This window comes from Camelus dromedarius, chromosome 1, assembly GCF_036321535.1.
Source record: "Camelus dromedarius isolate mCamDro1 chromosome 1, mCamDro1.pat, whole genome shotgun sequence".
Taxonomy (NCBI): domain Eukaryota; kingdom Metazoa; phylum Chordata; class Mammalia; order Artiodactyla; family Camelidae; genus Camelus; species Camelus dromedarius.
Genome location: NC_087436.1, coordinates 81,443,244 through 81,467,699, shown reverse-complemented (window position 1 = coordinate 81,467,699; position 24,456 = coordinate 81,443,244). Strand labels below are relative to the sequence as shown.

The 24,456-nt window shown below is 33.7% G+C and overlaps 1 protein-coding gene across 16 annotated transcripts in view; it reads left to right on the top strand.

Moving 5' to 3' along the window:
- The window catches only part of MAPK10 (mitogen-activated protein kinase 10), a 438,616-nt gene that overhangs the window by 384,515 nt on the left and 29,645 nt on the right, over positions 1-24,456 (top strand). For 14 of the 16 annotated variants that reach the window (XM_064486057.1, XM_064486050.1, XM_064486053.1 and 11 more), the window contains 2 exons: positions 11,232-11,414; positions 15,438-15,562. In XM_064486057.1, coding sequence (XP_064342127.1) covers positions 11,232-11,414; positions 15,438-15,562 — 308 coding nt within the window. The other 2 variants (XM_064486063.1, XM_064486080.1) reach the window with 2 other exon arrangements.

The following is a 24,456-nucleotide window of genomic DNA, read 5'->3' as shown; positions in this document are numbered from 1 at the left end:
TTGAATGGCATTGTTAGTTCAGTTGCATAGCAGAAAGGGCCCTGACGTTCTTGTGTTCTCTCCGTCCCACTGTTTTAAAGTGCTGTAAGACTGGACTTTTATCTAGTCAGCAAAAGTTCAGACCATTGCTCTATCGCATGGGTAGTCAAGTGTTTTCATTTATTTGCTGTTCTATTCCTGTCTTCTTGTTTATCTTCATTTCATTTTTGTTTTCAGTTGACATGTGGTCAGTAGGGTGCATCATGGGAGAAATGATAAAAGGTGCAGTGCTGTTTCCTGGCACTGATCGTATCCTTCTTAGCAGCCAGTGGTCTCTATGGGTGTCATTCTCAATCAATTCACTTTGGTCTCCAATACAGTACTGTTGATGGTGTATATTCACTCTCCTTAGAGGCGTTCTGTGAGACTCCAATGTCAAATATTTACCAGCTGGCATTATGGTAGAGTAACCTTGTCTCCTAGCAAGATCTTATGTGAATAATACAGCATCAAATATGAAACATTCAACATGGTATCAAAAGATCTGCCTTAATTCAGTCCTATGAAACTAATAACAATGATATACTCTTTTTTACCATTTTTTTTAAGTTTTAAAATTAAGTTATATTCACAGCTAGATAATAAATGATAAAATCTTTCAGTTTAAGGCTGAAAATTTATGCTTTTATATCATAAGAAAGTCACTTGGCATGGAAATCTTTTATCAGATAGATTTATGTTCACCCACAAATACAGTAAGTTTATTTTTAGCACATTTGGAGAGCATGCATATGAATTTCAATTTTAAATTGATCTTCTAAAATTCTTTTCCTCATTTACTTAGTTTCTAGCGATAATAATGTCAATTCCTGCTTTCATTTTCTCCACATTATTAACAAGTGCAAAATTAAAACCTCATTAATTAGTAATGATTATATAAAATATCTGAAGAAACAAGTTTGTATCACTTGGATAAGTAAAGGTGATCCCCTCTTAAGCAGTTAATAATTAGCAAGTAAAGATTCTAGAGGCTTTGAAGTGTTAAAAAGATATGGATAGTGTGTGATTAGTATATGGGTGTATAACTTGTTTTCTTCGGTTAAGTATCCTCCTACACTGTCACTTATGAAAATATTATCTCCTCATCATACTAAAGATAAAGCCTCTGCTTAAAGGATCATAATTCAAAACCAAACCAAATCGAACCTAAAATAATGGGGTTTTAATGTATAATTAAAATAAACCTAATTACTAATATAGCCTAACCATATTGCGATTAGCCATTCACTTTGGGGATTAATATATGACATATATATAATTTCATACACATATTCTCTGTATGTATTAAAGAACCAATTTATGAAATGACTGAAGTAGGCACTCAATTAGTTTTTGTTGAATAAAAAAACTTAACATGAGATGTTTTATTTAGTTAAAAATAAAGCTGCACTACTTTTACTTCTATTCTTACTGAAAATATTTTTGGTATGACATATAAAACACATTTACTTCTAAAAATGTTATGTCTATATTGCAGTTTTGTCTTCTACATAAGCATTTTATTAAATAGCATCTATGAATTTACCACATTCATGTTTATGTTAATGCTATTTAATAAGTATGTTGGTTTGACAAAAACTGATTTCCTTTAGATTAAAAAAAAAACAGGATTTCTTTAATTCTCAATGAATTATAAACTTGAATTTGGCCCTTGGACATGAACATTAAACAGTTCTTAAGTTTTGGCTAATTTTCAACATCGATGAAAATAGACTTAATCTGTTACCTTCGTACTCTGTGATTTTTCAGAAGTTCATTGTATTTGAATAATTGATGACTAAAATGAACATTTGCCACCTATAAATGAAAATGATTGATTTTCATTACTTTTCATAAGTTTTTAAAGAAAACCAAATCAGATTTCCACAACTGAGTTATTAAATACAGATTAGCATTTCTCAGAATTCATTTCTTGAGATAAGTTGCTTGATTATCATTTCTTAACTTGGGTTTCAAAATTCCCTATAAGTAAAGCTTTGGGTTGCTGTTAATGTTAAAAAGTCTCATAGCAGATGCCCTTTCAATGCTTGAGCCTGGTATTTTTATATTGATTTATTCCTGGCACTCTTGTATAGGGATACATTTTAAAACATTTTGAAGGGCAAGTGGGAATTATTTTCAAAAGTGTCTCCACCGAGTGTAGGATGTGGTCTTTTAATCATTTCAAACATGTTGGTAAGTTTAAATCAGTATTTTTTAAGCAAATACATTATGAACACTGAGTATCATAAAGTTAAACTCTTAAAAATGCAAGACAGATTACTTGTTTTAACAAATTCCCTATTATTAAAAATGGCATATCTGAAAGTGGCAATAAAATTACACCTAAATCTATTAGATATATAATATGTATAGTATACATCTATGCAATACATCATTGGGAGTCATACACTATTTTTAATCAACATATTCTCATTTATATGAAGACATTCTCAAAATAAATGACTGATAAAAGTCCTTGCAATATGAGCTATGCATATCTTCTTAATATATAAACTAACTCAACAGCAAAACCTAAAATATTAATGAGGTCTTACTCCCTTTATCTTTAATGTCTAAACAAACTCAACACATTTTTTTAGCATTGAGAAATTTAGATAGCCATAAATAGTTCTGAATATTGTATACACTTATATGCTACTTTATTAGATGTATTTTAAAGTATGTAGTAGTTGAATTTTATTCAGATCAAATGTTTTAAACTCTCTGCAAAAGCTCATAATTCAACTATTGAGATACTTTTCTTTTGAGAGATCTCCCAGTTAATTACATCATGGTAGACACTTTTACTTTAAAAGTTACCAAATATTTTATATTGCATATGTGAATTAATATTAAATATACAGCTTTTGAAGAAGACCAATAACATGAACACACATGTATCACTACTCAGGTTAAAAAATAGAACATTACCAATACCTTTGAATTTTTTGTGTGTGTTCCTCCCCACTCATACTCTTTCTTCTCTCCAGAGGTCACCACAGTACTAAAGACATGTTTTGACAATCTCTTTGACTTCCTCATATTTTTAACACATGCATATTGATCCCTAAGCAACATTTGGTTTAGTTTTATGCATTTTACATATTGTATTATTATTTTGTGACTTGCTTTTTTTTGAAGTTAACAGTATATTTTTAAGATTTATCCATGTTGATGCATCAGAAATAGTTCATTCATTTTCATTGCTCTATAGTATACCAGTCTATGAATATTCTACAATAAATCCATTCTCCTATGAATACACTGAGAATATATTGAGTTTTCATTTTTGCTTTTATAAACAATAGTGCTATGAATAATATATGTATCTAGGAACATTTGGACAAGATTCTTTATGATAAATTCCTGGGCTCACAGGTGTGCACATTTTAAACCTGACTGTAACATCAGGTTGATTTCCAGAATAGCAGTATATAAATGTAACTGTCTACTCCACACCCTTACCAACTCTTGGTATTGTTAGGTTTGTTTTTAAATTTGTTACCAATCTCTTGGATATAAAATCCTATTTCATGTTTTCTTTACAAAGGAGGGTAAAGCGTCTTTTCCTATGTTTACTGGCCATTAGTATTTTCCCCTTGGTAATACATCTTTTGTATTTTAAAAACAATTTTTTTCTATTGTATTTTAAAAAACTAATTAGTACGAGTTATTTATATATTCTGGCACATAATCTTTGTCAGTTTTACGTGTTGCAAATATCTTCTCCCTGTATTTAGATTATTTTCCCATTTTATTTTATGGTGATTTTGGAATTTCACAATCTTGTTTGTTTTTTTTTTAATGGTTCATGTAGTTTTATGTCTTGTTTAAGAACCCTTTGATGCCTTTATATTCTCTAATAATTTTACTGTGAATGTCTTAATCTTTTGCATTTAAGCCTTAAGTTCACTTAGAATTGATTTTTGTGTATGGTATGAAAGAGGGATTTCAGTTCCATTTACTGATTAGCTTTTCTTTCTTTATTGATCTATAATGCTGTCTTTGTCATATGTTTTCACATTTAGAGGGAAGGGGTATCAGATTCTGGGCTCTATATTCTGTTCCACTGGTTTGTTTGTCCATCTCTATACCACTCCTACAGTTTCTTAGTGAAGACAAATCTATACTACACACTTACATTGGGTGAGGTAAATATCCACTTTTTTTGTCTTCTTCAGAAGTATCTTTGCTATTAATGAACATTGCTCTTCCTTAAATATTTTAGAATTGACTTGCTAATGTCTATAAAGTGGTCCCTATTGATTATTTATATTGGAATTGTATTGATCTATAGTTCAATTGGTGGAGAGTTGCTGTTTTAATTCAGACAATTTTTATCTTTCTCCTGAATGCACAAGAATCTTAACACGTGCTACTTTAATTTAGACCATTACGATACCAATTTAAATATTCTGTCTACACCTAGTATTTTAGTTCTCTTTATTTAGATGCAAAAATTGACATTATTGTCATTTGACTGCATACGGGTAGAGTTTGTTTAGATTTACCCTTATGATAATCATTTTTGTGCTTATCATTACTTCTTGCAATTTGAACCTTTATTTTGAGATTATTTTCTTTCCTTCTGAGGTAAATCCTTTAGAAGTTCTTTAATGGGAGTCTTTGATGATAAAACTCTGTTTTTCTGATTGGTTTTCCCTTATTTGAAAGATAGCTTTGTTGGACATAGAATTTTAGTGTCAGTTATTTTCTTCCAGTGTTTAAAAACTGTTATTCCATGGGCTTTTTGTTTCCAATATTGCTGTTGAATAATTAGCTGCCCGTGTGATAGTCATCATTGGACATAGTCAGTCCCTTTCTCTGTTTTCATTTAGGAATTGTTTTCTTGGTCTTTGGTTGTCTGCTGTTTCTCTCCCATGTTACTAGGTGTGGATTTCTTTTTATTATCTCCCAGAATTCACTGTATTTCCTGAATTCCAGCCTATTTGCAGTCCCTGGAATTTCTCAGATTTTGTTTCTTTGAACATTTTCTCTCCCCTAGTTTTTACTTTATCTCCGTGAAAAAACTCTGGACATAAAGTAGACATTCATTTATTCAGTAAATATTTCTGAACACCTACTATGAGCTGGGCACTTTTTGTCTCTAGGGTTATATAAGGAAACAAAACTGATAAGAATCTTTATCATCATGAAATTTAAAATAAAAGGCACAGTATATTAGAAGATGATGACAGCTAAGAGACAAGAGGGAACAAAGTTCTTAGATGGAAAGCAGGGATTGCCTTTTTCTTTTTTGAGTTGTAACATAAAAGTTTTGTCTTTTCAGATTCTTTTCAGATTCTTTCAGAGAGAGTCTTTCTGAAAGAATCTGAAAAGACAAAATACATGTATGTATGTATATAACTGAATCGCTTTGCTGTCCACCTGAAACTAACATTGTAAATCAACTACACTTCAATAAAAAAATAAAATTTAAATAGTTAAAAAAAGAAAAGGTGCTTTAAAAACCATAGGAGATAATAGGACACAGTGAAAATACTGAACTTACGTGTTATTGGCATCCAAAAATAAAGTTTTGTCAAGCATGCTTCATATAGCATGTTTTCTTAACCTCATATAAACTTGATTGTCCCTTCTTAACTTTTCTCTTCTATAGTGTTATACCCAGAAATGGATGTGATCTTTCAGAGAGGGTATCACAGAACAGAGCACAGTGTCACGTAAACTTCTGTTAAACAGAATTCTGCATTTCTTTTAGTGTTGGGAGTTGTTTGTATTACTTCCTTTGTTTAAAGTCATATTATGTACTAGTTTTTATAAGGACCTTGATATTTTTTATCTACAAAATACAGATGTCAATTTAAGTGATCTCCAAGACCTCTTCCAGTTTCAAAATGCAGGTAGAGTCAGATCTAGGTTTTGTGAGGCCAGAATATCATACAGTTGGAGGAGGGTATTATGTACAAAAATAATCAATTTTATCAGTGCAAAACTAGGTACAGAGTCTTATAAGGGGCATTTGTAAGTGAGAGGCTCCAAAGATTACCCTTTAATAAATTTATGAAAATTCTACCATTGTGACACACATTAATATATACTGGATTTGCTTATATGTGAAATGTCTCTCCACTTTTTGCTTTATAAGTAAATATAGGTTAAATAATAAATAGATTATACTGAGATGCAGATACATCATGCTTCAAATCTCAGTCTTTGGATATTCCATGTCCTACAGCATTCCATTAGCAATCTGCTGCCAGGGAACAAAGCACCTTTTACTAACTTGTCAGCTTTGAGGTTTTTATGTGTTTTGACTTGTAATATTTCCTTTTACTATGCTCATTTAGAATGAAAACTGATGTTAGCTACAATTGTGCATTAAGTCACATTCATATTTTATGTTACCAGAATTTGAGGGGAACTTTTTAGAGGAAAAGAACATTTTCAAATGAAAAAAAAGTAAAAATATTTTTAAAGTAACAAAACAACTCAAGATATAACCATGAAAATCTGGATCCAGACCTCTGTTGTATGTATCGACATATATGTGTATATATATATAGATATTCTACAATACAGAAATATATGTATATTTCTATCCTGATCTTTACAACGTCCTCAGAAGTTAGAGTTCTTTTGAAAACAAATTTTATCATAGAGAAATATGGAGTAGTTATTGAAAAATAAATTGTCAAATATTTTAAACTTAAATTGAATAGCTTTTGTACTTTCCATGAGTAGAACTCCATATAATATACAAGGTGATATAAAACCATCCCACGTATATATGTGATAGCAGCATATACTTTCAGTCCTTCCCTAGATGTTGATGGGTAGAACCCCTCTTTCTCTGCCTGTAGCCTATATGTACCATTTGTCATAATTTTCCATTTTTTTTTCAGGAAAGTGACATGCAGAAAAGGAACAAATGTTAGAATTTTTCTTTCCCTTAAATATTTCCAGATGAACGACCCCTAAGTTTTCCATAGGAAATAGATGTGGAATAATCTCTTGATGAAACTGACTCTATTCTAATTTATGTCATAAAACTGAAACATGTTAGTATTTTATTCTTAAATCTGGATTTAGTAATTCACAAGAGATTGTTAGTATTTCTCAAATATAGTCCAGGGACCATCTGGATTGCAGTTAACTGTTGGTGGGTTTTTTAGTGGTGTCAACCCAGGCATATGGACTCAGAATCTTGTAGATCAGTGGGGAGAAGGCAGTGATCTGTACTTTTGTAAGTTCCCTATGTTATGAATATTCAGTTTGGGAACCACAGTTTTATATCATGATGCCTAACACATGGCATGCATGCCTCCACTTCCTTATTGCACACTCATTGCAGACATAACTAACTGTTTACAATATTCTTTCCTATAGGGCTAGCATAAAGCCACACAATAATACTCAACACACTGCCAACTAGGCAGCCAGTTGGCTTGCAACATGAGATAGCCTCTCCCGGAACTTTTCTATGCAGTCAGTACTCTTAAACAGTATTATCTTATTAAAAAAATAGTTAAGAATTTGGAGACAGGCACTGGTATTCTTTAAGTTACAAATAGATGCCAAAAATTTTTTGCACAAAATATTGAATATAAGGCTTAGAGCAGGGAAGAAAGCAAGTTTGAATTCATGAAGGTGTCATCTCTGGAAACCATATTCAACATAGCAAAAAAGTAATCAATAATGGGAAAAAAAAAACCATGAGGATACAATAATTCAAAGGGTACAGTAGAGTGAGATCGTTAAATGACTCTTTATGGGTCCACTTAGTAGCTTCTGAAAGCTTAAATGTGCATAGTATAAATTATGACCCAAAATACTCAGAAAATAATAAGTCACTTTTCATTCATTATGTTCAAGGCAGTTTGTTATATATTTTAGAAATATTCTCAACCAAGGAAATTGAAGCATAAAATCTAAGTTCTTAGCTAATTGATAAAAATTAGCTGGGATAATTTTCAATCTTAGGATTTCAAATAATCATTTTTACAGTCTATACTTACTTTATTCATCTATTATAATACTGTTTCCTGACATTAGTAATAGTCAAATTTGCACATTATCTTGTCATACTTTATTTATAAAATCAATGTAATATGTAATATGACTATTTTGTAATATGACTTTTTGTAATATGACTTTTTATATAGTGACTTTAGAGTTAAATGAAGAAATTGTCAAATAATTCCTATTAAATGACATTTTCAATTTTTATTAAATACCTTTGATAATTACATTGTATGATAATTTCTTAAAGAGTAAATCAAAAATATTTAAAATATATTTATTGCTTTTTGGGTAACTGCACCAGCTGGAATCTGTAAATATTCATATCCTTACTCATCATAGAAAAATGCTGACTTACTGATGTCCTAAAGCAAAGAAATCCTTTTGCAAAAAGTAATTTTGGCCATTCTCTGAAAAAAATTTATATGTTAACACTAACACATAATCATAAAAAACTTAGTTAATATTTTCTATATTTTAAAAAATATATAATCATTGTGGAAATCTGATGATTAACTTTTTTTCAATAATATATCACCTATTTTCTATTTAAAGTATTAATAAAATTAGTTGTCTTATGTGGATATGTTTCCTGATAGAGTAGGAAAGCAGCTTCAGAGACATTTTTTAAGAGAAATTTCCTAAGATAAACATACCATCAATTTCATGGCCAAATTAAAAGAATTTTTACCACCTCAGTTTTAAACCTGCTTGTTTTCTTAATGGAATCCTTGGAATAAACACTGGATTTGGAGCCAAGAGATACGACTTTCCGTCTTGGCTTATATTTGGTTTATAATATAAAAGAAAATCATGTGGTTAACTAAGGATAGTGGACATAGTTGTTCATGTTGTAATCCTGTGAACATCTGGAAAACAGATCCTTACCACTTAAATATAATTAGTCATGTTTGTGGGAAGAAAACTTGAAATGGATTGGTTAAAGTAAAGACATACGCTTTTTAAAGATGCCTATACCACATATTTGCAGTTAGAACATTCAACTATTTTATTAACAATAATAAAGATTCTTGCCTCCTTTCTTTTGTAAACCATGGCATCAAGGACAACTATAGTGTTTCATCTAAAAAACAATCTAAGATAGGAAAGTGTGCTGAGTGCCTCTATATACCTTAATTATAACTTGTATCAAGAAACATGTTAACAGTTCTTATTTAACTAATTCCAGAATATTTGGCTCTCCTTAAACTTTAGTGTAAAAATGCCATATAATTGTTTTGGGAATGATACTTTAAAAGCAATTCATTTTTTTACTAAATAACTGTAGAGTGGTAGCTAAATGTATCTAGAATATAATACTTTGTTGGAGTATTTTGCCAACTTTGTTAAATGACTCATTTACAAACAGTCTGGCAGCTTTTTTGTCCTTGCCTTTAGTTTGACATCAAATCTTTTGAATTCTAAAGAAATTTGACCAATGATTAAATGATGGCTTGTTTAGGGTATGATAATGTAACTGTATTAGAGAGTAGATCTCTTTCCATAATTTACAATGTAAGTATTGATATTTATTTAACTGCATTAATGGTTTCTATTTAAATGTATCTAAGTATAAGTAGTTACAGCTTACCTATATCCATAGTGCTAACATCAGCTTTTGTTTAAGGGTAACTTTTAACTCTAACCTTTTATGATTTTTTAGTTTATTTCTAATAATTCTGACTTACTGCTATATTCTCATTCACATAGTAACTTAGATGAATTTTTATTGAAACATGTCCTTGTTTAATTATTCCTGTTGTTTTGTAAAGGAATATTTTCCAGTTTTTCCTACCCTTCATTTCTTGATATTACACAATCATATATATTTTTTTATCCCAGTAACTGAGAGGATATGTAATAATTTAAATTTTATTCAGCCAGGTTACAAGGGAGATAGAAGAGGATTTGTAAATTAGCTTGATTTTATCTTTGTTCAATCACCTATCTGCATTGTTTGCATTCTGCTTTTATTTTTGCTGAATATAGTTAATTTTGTCTTCTGTCAGGACTGCCCATCTTTTTTTAGTCCAACCCTAATGCATAGCTGGGGTAAAGATTGTGCAAATCTCAAATAAGTAATATGGTAAGATTCCTGAGCTGTCACAAATTACATTAACAGAAATGAATTACCTTTACACTGAAGGATAGAGTGGTAGAAGAATGAACAACATAGGCGAGAACACTGCCTGTCCTCTTGGATTTAAGACTTTCCAAGGCCTCTGTCATTCATTGACACATGGCAAGGAAATCTGTGTGAAATCAGCTTCTTCCAGTTGGCTCTTCAGAGTTTTCATGAGTGGTATTTATCATTCTCAAGGCTCTGATATATTAAACATCAATAATAAATGAAAAAGAAAATCTCAATCAGGGGTATGTCTGTTAAAAACTCCTCAACTTTGGAAAGTATTAATTTTCATAGAGATGTAATATTTTTCTTGTAGAATTCCCTATGCTTAACATACTTTTGAAACACATGCACTTGGTTGAAATCTATTGTCTTAAATTGAAAATCCTATGTTTACCCTCATATCTCATTGAATACAATGTTCAGGGATGCAGGGCACTATTGTAAAAAGTAAGAAAATATGTACAAAACTGCAACCATTCTGATAAATAGAATTTTTAAAAGTTTTTGGTGAATAATTAGTGAATTATTTTATAATCAAATTTATATTGATCCTATATGTAATGCATATGAGTAGAAAACATTAACAGATGATGAAATTTCCTATTTGATAGAGAAAGGAAGAGGGGAAAAAAACCTAAAAAGGAATTTAAGAAAAATGTAAATGAATCTTATAAAATATTTGTGCATTTGTCATTTTTAGAAAATAATTGAAATAATTTCATGATAATATAGTATGTCATATTCTTTCTCTTCTAAATCACATGGTTATATAGAAGATTAGCTCAGTATAAGAAATTCTTCTTGTGTTATTTAAATACGTTTTCATCTTTACAACCCAAAGACTATTTCATGATGTCCTATTTTGTTAGGTAATGTTAGTTCCCCCAAAATGTATATGTTCCAAAAGTGAATTTAAAGTTCCAAGAGGATTCATTGCCTAACTATCTGATTTTATTATATTTTTGTCTTTTGTTGCTTATTTGAACTCCAGTTGTGTTGACTGCTCAGGATTCTGAAAAGCAGTTAGTCTCCCAACTAGTGAAAGGCAAGAACTAGTGGCCTGCTCTTCTTTTTGCCCTTAACCGTCAATTCTTAGATATTGACCAGTGGAACAAGGTAATTGAGCAACTAGGAACGCCATGCCCAGAATTCATGAAGAAATTGCAACCCACAGTAAGAAACTACGTGGAGAATCGGCCCAAGTATGCAGGACTCACCTTCCCCAAGCTCTTTCCAGATTCCCTCTTCCCAGCGGACTCCGAGCACAATAAACTCAAAGGTAAGCTCACCAGGGACAACTTCAGAGCCACTATGTGGGTGACAGGTACACAAGCAAGCCAGAGAGACACCTGTCTTTAACTTGAACTACCCCAATTTAAGGAGAGGTATTTTTAAAAGCTATTTCTTTACAGAGGAGGAATAGCCAAGGACTTTTAAATTGTCTGGACATTTAGAGAGAAGGGGAGTAATAAAGTGTGTGATAGTGGGATGATTAACTGCTTCATGGGACTTACTTAGAATCTCAAAATTTTTTTGCAGTGTTAACTCTAAAACACCAATGTCATATACATGGAGATAATTGTTCCAGTTCTTTTTATTACCTGTAAAATATTTTCAACACAAGTTTTTGATTGTAGAATCTTGGAGATACAGATGTTTGAGTTTTCTTTTATTTTATAGAATGCTTAACCACTATTTTTTCACTTTAGTGTGACAAATGAGATTTTTACCTACACATTTGATATGCAGTGTAAACACTTTCATTAATAAGTAATTTTTTCTACTATTATGTCTGCAGTTATGAACTTTAGTAACAGATCTTAGTTTCTTCACCCACAAAACTGGGATCATAATGCCTTAGTTATAGGATTGAAGACATGGAATAAATTTGGCAATGTTTAATGTATAATATAAATAATATTCTATCTTTTTTTAATTTAGGACATTTCAGAGAATGTGCTTTTGAAGCAAATTTGATTTTTTTTTCTCCTGCTTGGGCTCAAATCCTGTCCCTAAAAATCTGTGTGAACCTGGGCCAATTATCTAATCTTTCTCTACTTCCTTTAATAAATGAAGGTAGAAATTGTCTACCTTATAGGATCATTGGGAGAATTAGTTGACTAATTTGTCAAGCACTTAAAACAGTGCTTGGCTCACAGTAAATGCTCAGTAACTGTTAGATATAAAAATAATAATAAATGTTTATTAATAATAATCATTATTTTAAATATACCTGTACGTTATCCAAAAAAAGGACACATACTTTTGAAAATTTCCCCCAAATGTTCAGTGGGCAATTAATTAGCTACAGATTTAACTCACAGACTTTATAGCTAATATACTTAAATGAGACGGAGGAACTGAAATGCGGTGCTACAATTTCCCGGGGTCTTATTATCTCAGACTTCCATAAGGTGCGTTTTAAATGTGCAGCGTTGTTTCTTCTTTCGTGACACTTTTGTTGCACAGTTGAGTTTCCTCCTTCAGCTGTCTCTACTGGCTCTCTGAATGGTAACAGACTAAATTATTACTAAAACCACTGTTTTTAAGGTCAACATTGCCTATATGCAGATTGAGCAAAAGCTAATACCCCAAGTAGAGATTTTGAAGATGTCTTTGTGATGCTAATTGACAAGTCAGGTAAAAGTAATCCCTTCCTATTAAGACACTTAAAGTGTAACAATACGGAGACCACAAAACCCTGATTAAATTAGTTGGGATCATGAATGCACTTGTAGAAAAACTATTAAGTAAAACACATGCTTCATGATATAATTCCAACTTTCTTGAGTTTATTTTTTGGCTTTTTAATTCAATTTGAACCTGTATGGTTATATTATTTTTGCAGATAATAAACTATTATTACATATTTACAATTATTAAGTTATGATTTTAATATAAAAATTGGCAGATTATAAAGAATTATACAGATAATCAAAGGGAAGAATTTATTCTACTGCCACTGAATAGTGTAAAACATTTACTTACAAATGAAAGAATGAAGGATGAGGAATTGAAGCCTTTTCTCTTCCCCATTTTGTTCCTTGTACAAGCAGTACTGATCAGTGTTTCTTGGTGAGATGACTTGGTATTACTGCAGTTCATGCCCCTACTGGTGAGGAACCTACCCCAACCCCACCTTTCTAAGAGTAGAAACATGGGCATGTTTATGGGAGAACCTGCAGCAGTGTGTGAGTGTGGGTGTAAAATCACTTACAAATCAAAGAGATCCTTGAACCAATGAAATAAATAAATACAGCCCCATTAGGGCATAAAGGGGTCATTAACAATGAGAAATATTAAATACTGAAAATTAATATATAAGTATTTCTGTACTTTTATTATTCTTATGAACTTTGGAGTGGCAGTTTGGAAGTAGCATAATTTAAATCTGTAGAATTGAGATACCAATGAAAATGACTAATAAAAATAAAAAATCTTCTATTCTAATTTAAGTTGTGATTTTTAATAAATATATAATTAATATAAATAAATATAGAAAAGTATTTTTATTAAAATGTAACAATATAAGAAATACTAATGTCACAGACATGTGACTGTAGTATAATCAAAATTATGAAAAAATACATAGGACTAGAAGCGAATACATGAGTAATGAGAGTGGTTGCCTTTAGATGGTGAAGATGATTGATTTTTCTAGATTTTATGGTTTATGTAATCTCCAATTTAAAAAAATTAAGCTATATTTTCTTAATAATCAAAAGAATTGATAATTGAAAATACGTACATATCCATGGATTCAAACTTTGCCTTTTTCCTAATTCAGCAAACCAATTTAGGTTTTGTTTTCTTTAATTAGAACTTTTACCTTATGTTTGGAACAAATTGAAATTTTCACCATAAAACTTTCAAATCAGTTTGGATCTGTATTTTCTGTAAAATTTTATATATTTTTAGAGATTAAAAACTGAATGTCCTTTAGCAATGCCATTAAATAAGCCCACTTACTGGTTATTGCCATGTAATTTTTTTGTATCCTTAGCACTTCCCACTGTACCTGGTACACAGTAGACAATGTGTATCTTATATATTGGGAATAGGAAAATTGCACCTCTTGGGGAGTGATGGAAATGTTAGCTATTTTGATTGTGGTGGTGGTTTCATGTGTGTATACATCTGTCAAAATTCATCAAATTGTACATCTGAAATATGTGTAGTTTTGTATATAGGAACCATATCACAATAGAAGTATTAAAAATTAAATTAAGTTAAATTAAATTAAATTAAAAAACTGAACCTGATCCCTCACATCAATTTGGTTACTAAGGTTTGTGGATTCTTTCCCTCAAATCTATCCCCTCTTTTCAATCCTTGAAGTGTCTGTGCCCATTAAAGCCCTCATCACCTCTCCTGTCCTCAAAAAAGTCACCCCTGGCTTCCTTGCTTACTTCAAGACTCTGCTTTATCCCTTTTCCCAGATCAGAAGTTTTAAAGTGAGCAGTGTACACCCACTTTGTTTCCTTTTAGAAAACATCATTCTTTTAAATTTATTTTTACTTATGCAAGCAATGCATTCACGTATTCTCTTCTCCCCGAAGGTAACTATGATTTTCAGTGTGTTGATTATCCTTGCAGACCTCTTCTATGCATTTATGTATATAAATACAGAGAAAGGGAAATAAATATTTGTTATTTTATTGGGAAGGGGCAGATTTATAGAAATGGCATCAGGATCAGCGGATCATTTTACAATTTTTTTTTTCACTTAACATCATGTCCACGTGAGTATTCATAGATCTACCTCATTCTTTTAAACTGCTAAATACAGTTCCCTGGCATAGTGGTACCATAGCTTATTCTGCTGCTCTATCTGTGGGAATTTATACTGTTTAAAGGGTTTTTTTTTTTTAATCCTTAACCAATGCTGCAGTGAACATCCTTTCTGTATGCTTTCCATGAACATGTGCAATTGTTTCTCTAGACTATATATCTAAAAGTACAACTGCTAAGTCATAAGGTATTCACATCTAAAATTTTAATAGCTGCCAAATCTGCCCTCTAGAAAATCTGTATCGAGTATCAATTTACACTCCCACCAACATGAATGAAATTACCTGGTGTTAGTGGATATTATGCCATCTTTTTTGCAGATTTGCTGGATAAAGATATTTCATTGTTTCATTTTGTATTTCTCTAGACATTTGGTAAAGTTACCTGATGTTTGGAAGGAAGGTGCTAGTTGATCTTTTTTTGTGTTTTTGTTTTAATTTCTTCTCCCTTTGAAAAATTCCCTTGCCAAAATCCAAATTTTACTAATTTTTTTCCTCATTCATTGTTTCAGCCAGCCAAGCCAGGGACTTGTTGTCAAAGATGCTAGTGATTGACCCAGCGAAGAGGATATCAGTGGACGACGCCTTACAGCATCCGTACATCAATGTCTGGTATGACCCTGCCGAAGTGGAGGCGGTAAGGCTTAGGCTTATTTTACTTTCCTTCCACAAACCAGTGAGAGTGACTGGGTGCCCCCTGGGAAGAACTGAAAGATAGAACGCAGAAGAACACTCAAAGCTCTTACTTTTCCTTCTAAAAGCTACCTTTTTCTAGCTATGTTTTAAGTTGCATTTCTTTTTCAGGATTTCCTATGAGAGATGGTGATTTAGTCCAACAAACCTTGGCTGTCCAGGAAACACTTCCATTTGTTTTTGTTCAGTTGTTAGCATCACCCTTGTCTCCTCCTTTATGCTTAATTACCAGCCTCTCTTGATGCATACTAAATAACAGAAAACTTAATAGAGGATGAATAGCTTTGCCTCTGTTCCATTGATAAGATGCCTTTCATTAGTAAAGTGTGGTACTAGGAACATTCTGATTGTAAAGCTTTTATGAGGCCATTGGTGCCTTTGTGAAGTCTTGCATAAATTAGATGAAAAAATATGCATATTCCAATAAGGACACTATTTTAGATTGGTTCTAAATTGACTACCACAGTAAGATATATCTCCGTATTTTACATCAAGACATAGCTTAAGCATAACTTTTGTTAATTTTTAAATTATATTTCTATCATTTAATATCTTCTCTCTAATCACTTTCTTCTGTGCCTTTCTTCTTTCCTCTGCGGAGCCGTGTAGGAATGTCTCCTGGTAGGAATGTCCTTTTGTTCTGCTTTGAAATGTTACTATCAGGAATATCACCTCCTCCCAGAAACATCAAAACCTCCTCAAAATCTTTGAACACCTGTGCTAAATGATCTCATTTTCTTTTACATAACAGCTTCAAATTACTTTGTTTGAATTGGTCCTTAATCTTCTATTTGAAATACTCTTTTTGCTGGTTTGTTTTCTTGTGAACTTCTCAGTACTCCAGGGTATTCTTGCCTGAGCATATTTTTGCTTTGTTTCGGCTTCTTTCCCTCTGCTTTGTTGTGTGCTTGCCCATGTCAGTGATGCTAGAATCAAGCTGGCATAATTCTTATCCCTTCATAATTCAGGAGAAGTGGGAGCTGACAGATGGGGGTGAGGATCAGGTAGAATCAAACTTTATAGACACACTATTCAGAAAGCCACTTTTCCTAGTAACCCAGTCCGTAGGCATTCAAAACTTTCGGAGAAAACAGTTCAGTGGTGAATGTCTCTCCAGTGTGAAGACTGAGGTGTAACAGTCCTTGATGACATTTTCTTAAGATCCACTCTCTTAAGCAATTTTATGGTGATGCTGAGATTTTAATTGGCTTCAAATTAATTTTTAGTCACTTGATTTGATTCTTACAAAATAAAATCCCTAAAATTAATTATATTCAAGTGTCATTCTAATACTCTTAAAACAAACAAAAAAAACTATTGTTCTTATAACTAAACAATAGAATCTCTTCCAGCTTCTCACATCTTTCAAAGATGTTCTTGGAGTAGAATGAAATAATGAAATAATTAGGAGAAAGTATGATATATAAGTATATGATAATTAAGTATGAGAATTTTTTTCTCTGATGATTTTTGAGAAAATATTTTAGGTTATGTTGATAAGAATTTTAGACAAATTATTTGAAATTGTGGCTCACTTATTTTGATAGCTCAAATCATGTGGGATGTTTATTTTTCCTTACATCTAATGTAATGTGTATAATCTGTTTTTAATGGATTGTGGCCTAGAGTTTAATTGGAGTCATAAAGTCTGCATTTGTAATTCACTTGTAATTATGTTGCCTGTAAAAGAGACAGTAGCTTAGACTCTGTGACAACATATTAATGAACAATATCAATGAGTTTTTAAGTTACTTTTAACTTTTCATGAAAAATTCCTTTGAAGGCTAGAAAGACAAAATTTAGGGTACTTATATGACCTGAATCTTTTTCTCAACCATTTCAATATTGTCAAAATAATAGAGGAAGAAAATTTGAGATCAATGGAGAGGGATAAAGGAGAAACTACAAGAGAACATGATGTCTTCAGGAAAAAGAGAGAGCAGAGAAATGCTGTGTGTTCTCATCTGTTAATATACTACAAGCAGTCTTATCGCATGTTTCCCAAAGTGTCAAAGAACCAAAATAAAAAGAGAAGAAAGAGCATATGGATGCTGTCATAACTCTAAGAGAAAATTATTCGTGTAACAGTGAAGTTGAACATTTAAAGAATGGAATGTCGAGGTTAATAGTGATCTATTTGTGGAATAGTACATCAAGATTTTGGAGTTACAATTGCTCAAATTATTTGCAAGTTCTTATTCAAATAATGTTCAGAGCCAAAAGTATGTGCCCCATACAGAGCACAAAGGCCACATTTTAATGTCAGTGCTTTTCCATGAAACAGTTGAAAGGCATTTCTAACTCCGTTCCAGTCAGTGCTCATCAGGAGGACTCCAGGACCATCACAACTGTGATTTATCGAGTTGTGTGCATATTCACAGGTATGAAAGATGGGTCAGGTGTAAATTTCTGTTCTGCCACTTACTAGCTGGCCTTGGCCAAGTTTCTTAACCTTTGCTCAACTCAGTTTTCTTAACTAAGGACAGGGAACAATCATACATACTGCAGAGTGTTCTTCTGAGAATTTAAGGAGTTGACACACATAAAGTACTTAGTACAGTACTTGGCAGCCAGTAGAGATAATATAAATTATTATTATTCTCATGATCGTTACTATCACCATTATGAGTCTTACATGTAAACCTTTACTACCTTTTGATATTAGGAAAGATGGATGTATTTGGTGAAAAAGACCAGATGGCCAAGAAACTACAGAAATACTCTACATTGTTTTAAAAATCACTAAAATTTATCTAGTTCCTACAAGATTTTAAAATGTTGGTCCTTTTTTTGCCGATGTATAGCCACCTCTACTTTGCCAAGTGTAAGAGAATTCAGTACCATTAATTTAAACCAAAATAAAGACAAATTACAGAGCTCATAGATCCTCGTTATAACTCTTTAAGAAACTAGGGTAGAGTGCGGGCTGTCTTGGGGAATCAACTTGAAGGTTTTCCTGTGCTCTGTTGGAGGGAAATAGGAGAACAGCGAGGGTCAGTTGCCTTGTTCCTTACCAGATTCTTGAGTTTAGAGACCGGGCTAGGATCGAGGGTGGCTCTCACCCAGCATCCCCGGACGGGGTTGGGGGATGGCCACACTTCAGGAGCGTCATTGTGAACTGCAAGCTAAGGGAGGAGTTGATTAACTATGTCTCAGGGCATTTACAAAGAGAACTTACGACCATAAAATGTGACCATTTTTTAAAATGGTTTCATTTCTCTCAGCAACTCCAGAGCACCCTGGGAAAGCTGCTGAGTGCAGGAGCCTTACTGATGGCTCCTGGAGTTGTTCTGCAGTGCTCGGGGTCAGGGTCGGGAGGAGGGTGGCAGGAGAGGAAAAAGAAGAGGGCGGGGAGGGGATGGAGATGTGCTCAGCCACTAAACCAAAGACATCAAAACTCAAAGTAATCATCATAAGGAAGCCAACTGAAAACTTACAGGTTAAAGAAGGACAGTTCTTTACTTCTTAATTCATGATAAGAAGGAAGGATCCAGACTGACATGAGAGCCACTGTCTGAGAGGGGACTGTGCCGGGATCCAGTCTCACGGCCAGCAGTGATCAGGTCCCTTTTGGAGGGCTCTGTCTCAGGGAGGCCGAGATACTGTCCTAAAGGGTCAAAACATTACTCTGGGAATTTGGACAGAGTGCAGGATGTACCAGTCAGGCAGCTGGTATCCGAAAATCCTGTTCTCCAGTTGGCAAGCCCCAGGTGCTTGAGAACCCAGAGGAGGGGTGGCAGGGGACCCAGGGCCTTCTGTGTGGTGGCTGAGCCAAAGCTGTAGGAAAGACTGCTAGAGCAGAGGCTGGGGACCTAGGCTCCAGGTTGATAGACCGGAGAGATGGGCTGCGAATGTTTTGTTGAGAATACGGGTACACATGCCATCCATGTAGAGACCACGGGAAAGGTGTGACTAATCCAGTCAGTTTGGATGGGGTGATTAGGGAAGCAAGGCCAATGTGAGTTTGTTTATTATTTCTTACCCAATTCAGGATTAATTTAGGAATTGGGACAAGGCTGGGTGGGAATTTAATCTACCTAGATAGACCCTGAGTTAAACAACCTGGTCTTCAGCTCCCCAGTGAGAGAATAACATGGGAAACAGAATAACGCTTATGTGCGTTAGTGCTGAGTTTCAATTACAGTGAGTGCTTAGCAAGCGTAAGCCCAGAAGAGTCAGTAATGTCACACATGTACTGTCTGTTTATAAACAACATAAGGTAATTAATAAAGCCTTAAATGTTTTATTGTTATTCATATTTCCTATTTCATTACTTTAGGGATTATATTATTTTTTGCTGACAGTGAACAAATTTATAGGAACAAGCTAACCTGACTATTTTAAGCTCTTTTATTGCAAGGCCATCATAGATTTCATGCCCTTTGAGCAGAGTTATTCTTGACATTATTTTAGCCATCTTCCTGTCTGCCTTTGTATCTTATTGGTCATTACCAGAGTGAGCACATGGAAGGAATGCCCAACGATGCAGGAAATATGCATTATTTTCAACCTTCTTGTGACATAGGTATGTAAATTTTAATGTTGCATATGTCTGGAGATCTGTTCAAAGTAAATCTTAAATGAGAGCTTAAGGATCATTGTAGAATGGTTTTGTGCTGCACTTCAGCAAATATCAACATTCAGAATGTGAGCTGTACAATTGTGAACAGTGACAGGGACACAGGTTGAGAAACCACGATGAGGAAAGTAGAGTAGGACTGGGCATGGGGTCAGAGGCACTGAGAAGAGAATCAGAGGCCTGTGGCACAGAGTCCAGAGCTTGGTCTGAGCAATCCAGCGTGAGGGCTGACTGAGGTGTGGACAAGTGACATAGGGCAGCAGGTAAGACCAGTTCAGGAGAGAGACATGGAGTCCAAGGTTAGAGGCCTGAGCAGATACCACCCTAAAGGGCATTCACACAGTGATGAAGCTAAGAATATTTTCTGATTGTAGTGCAAAAGTCAAGCGCAGATACTCTTGGAACAACTCAGAGATTAGCAGCAGTAGGAAACCTCGAGCAAGGAGATGGTTTACTGGAGCCCAGGGATGGGTGGTGATGGCCTGTCCAGTTGGAGCTGGGTTATAGACACAGAGGAGATACAGCTCCTTTGGGCAAGAGAAATGGCAAGAAATGGCCTGGCTTCTCCCCACTCCCCCCATCTCCTAGTAGCATCTCCCTCCTCGTGGCTGAAACCAGCCCTTAACCAGCTGACAGGTGAGGCTGGGAAGTGCAGCCTGCAGCGGCCAGCCGCCTGAGACACAGAGCAGATAAAGGAAAGGTGAGGACTGCATCTGTGGGCGAAGAGGCCCAGGGCTGGCACTCGCCCATTCATTCTTTCCTCACTTGTAGCTCCAAAACCTCCAACTTAGTAAAACTAAAGTGGCCAATGGTCAGACATTGATCTGGAGAGGAGAAGACTGGAGGTTGGAAGGGGTAGTTGCTCAGGGGCTTCACTGGGTAAAAGTGAAGTAATCCTTTACCCTAGAAACTCCTAATAACTGTTTCATTTCCTCACATGTCTTATGATTTCTTGGCATAAGAGCATTTCTCATGGTGTTTTCAGCTGAATGTGTGGCCTTCCTGTCTTTTATATGTTGGTGTCACCTTTTCAGCTGTTTGTTGCATGGCTGGTGAGGAGCCTGCGGCTTGCTGAGCCAACGCAGGACAACATGTGCTCGGGGGACGAGGGGCTCACCATCTGTTCCCCTGCAGGTGTCTTGCATTCTGCTCTTCTGCTGCCAAGTAGGTGAAATACACACCAAAGGCCTCTATCATTCTTTCTTCGCACTCAGTCTCTTCATTATTTCTTCTTTGTCTTTCCTTCTCTTGTTAGCCCTTTCTCTTTCTTTATCCAGCTCCTACAGAGCCATGCATGTAGGTTTTGATTATTAACAGTTAAGTATTTATGCATTCACTCTGTAAATATTTATTGAAGCCAAACTGGGTGTCCCACACTGACCTAGGAACTGGTGATTCAGCAGTGAGTTTAAAATAAAAAACAAGGTTCCTGCTTTTATTGATTTTCTAATTCTCTTAAATATATTTATTCAGTTAGTAGCTAAGGGAAGTTTTTATTGCTTGGGAAACTTATAACTTATCATCTCTGGGCATAAATTCCTCCAAATGTGGGTTATCTATCTTATTTGACTATCTTATTTAACTTGCTTGGTATATAATAGTCTGAATGTAAGAAGAATCTGTAATAACTTGTCCCTTTCAATGTTAATCAGTTATAACTAAATTGCAAGGACTATCTTTCAGTTCTTAACCATATGTGCATCAATTGCTTTTAATTATATTTTTAAAATTATGATAATCTATCTCTAGCTGTGCTATTTAAAAAAAACTATTTGGCTTTGAATATAAATCAATGTCCTGATCATGTTCTAGTAACAGAAATGTGTAGGTTATTATTGAATAATCAAATAATCCTGCAGTTAGCATACTAAGTAAAGGAAAGACTTCACGTGTGGTTTAAAGATTCATCTATAAATATACCAACTATCTGGGGTCTTCAAATAAAATTCAGGTGAATGAGAGGGATGGTGGGAAATTATTCTCCTTCTTTACTTCTAACTCACTTGAATATATCTTTGCAGTGAAAGCTAGTATCATTTGATTGTGCACATCACGTGTTAACTTGCTCTATTACCTATTTCATGAATGAGTTATTGTTTGTATCATCTTTATCGTCACTAACTATGGTTTAGCCAGTTATCTTCCACTGAATTCTCCTGAGTCCATAAAAAGTTCCTAAAACAATGTGGGAAAGAATAGGCTTATAAACATATTCAATTATAAACCTATTAGATACATCCTGCTAGACTCAGAATGTTAGGAATGAGAAAAAATATGAGCTGCCCTGAATATGAATTTGATGCATCTACTAATCAAACAGCCCCTCAGTAGTTCCCTTTTTGGTGATAAACCACTGAATTAAATGTGCCTGTGCTTGCTTCAAGTATTTTATAATCTCTTTATTAAATCGGTGAATCTAACACGGTTAAACATGAAGTATCTAGAAGAGATGATTTAAAAGACTTATTCATGAAAACAGCTCTCTGTATAGCCTGTATCTCTCCCATTGAGAGGAAATGGGATTAAAGTCTTTGTAATTGACGTTTCCTTTTGGTGAGTGACATCAAAAGGTTAGGCCGTGTCCTCAAGAGAGCTTCTGAATAAGTCAACAACCTGAAATTCAGAAACTACTGTTCTTGTTTCTTCATTTCCCCCAGGGGACATAGACACATGCGTAAAGGGTTAATAGATTTTGTTTTGGTATGCTTTTAGTGTGCCTGAGAAGGAAGCCAGTTTGGATATGAAGTTTATTATATAAAGTTTAATAGAAACTCTCAAACTGTAAAAAAAAAAAAAAACAACTTTTAAATATTTAAATAAACATAACATGCAACATTTGAGTTATTTAAGAATTTTTGGGGACTAATCTGAAATCTTTATTGGGGAAGAAAAGTCTATTTCACCAAAATAATACGAAAACTAGTTTCTCTCAACATTTCATAGGTAAGAAGCCTGTATTGCTTTTCATTAAAACAAAAAGACTCCGTGGTGTTATGTCTCTGATTATGACCTGGGATTTTATTAGTCATCTTATTACAGGTTTGTTTCTTAATGATCGATAGGGACATTCTTTTTTAGTAAGAAAAAAAAAATCCCTTTACTTTTCTTCAGATTCTTTCAATCATACTTTTTTCCCTTGGATTAAAATTTAGAAAACTTATAAAGGGTTTTTTCTTTTCATATTTGCAACTAGACATATCACTGTATGTGATAAAACACATAAATTGAGTTTTCTCAGGAAAGTCCTATGTGGAGCTTTTGTAAAGAAAATCATTCTCAAAAACATTTCTCAGATTACTTCTTGCATTTTAATAATATCAAAAACTGTAAGTAAATTCTCTTAAATATTTCCACAAGTAGGACAAACTACCCCATTTTAGAGCAGGGAAAAGAATAATTAACAACAGTGCCTCAAATATTTAATGTCAGTAATTTCATTTCCATAATACGCTAAAGCATTCCTTATGTGTTTTTAAATTTGACAGTCAGTCTAAGTGTTTCCCAAGTGCTTATCACTAGTCTGGTCTATAATTGGGGTGCAGGTCACTGGTGACCTTTTGCCATTAAGAGTTGGAAAGACTAAGAGGTTACTGAGTGATGCTGTAAGGTGAAACATTATTATTCTGCTCTCTCTATTCTAAAATTGCCACCATTTAAATTCTTTTTTCAGACTAAATGTTCCTGTGAATCCTTTAAATACGATTTATTCTACGCACAGGGAGTTAATAAATTGGCCGACTCCCTCTCTCAGCTCTTCTCTCCATCTGTCCTGACACAAGGACTACCTCTTTGAGTCTTACGATTTCTTATTTATTGCAGCGTGCACCATGCTGTGAAAAAGCTAGCGTGACACCCTGGCAGGCTTAATTTGAGAAATAGTTTAGTGCCATCTATCTGTCAGAGTAGACCCTTTAAGTGTGGAGTTGAACTCTAAGTTGGTTTATTATGCTTGGAATGTATATAAATTTAGAAATAAGTAGGAAGAAATATGAGCTACAATGGATATGAATTTGATGCACTCCAATTACGTATTTAATTATAGAAAGAGCAATTCATATTTTTTGATTCTCATTTGCTCGGTGAAAGTTAAATCAGTGTCTCAGATTCCTAATATCTGCCGCTTGTGGAATTCCAAATTTCCATCTGTTCATGCTGATGTATTCTTTCAGCTGCAAAATGTGAGCAATTTGCTAATTGCCTTCTAGAGAAAATATGACTTACATTACCGTTCATATGCCCAGTGCCTCGGCTGTTAGAGT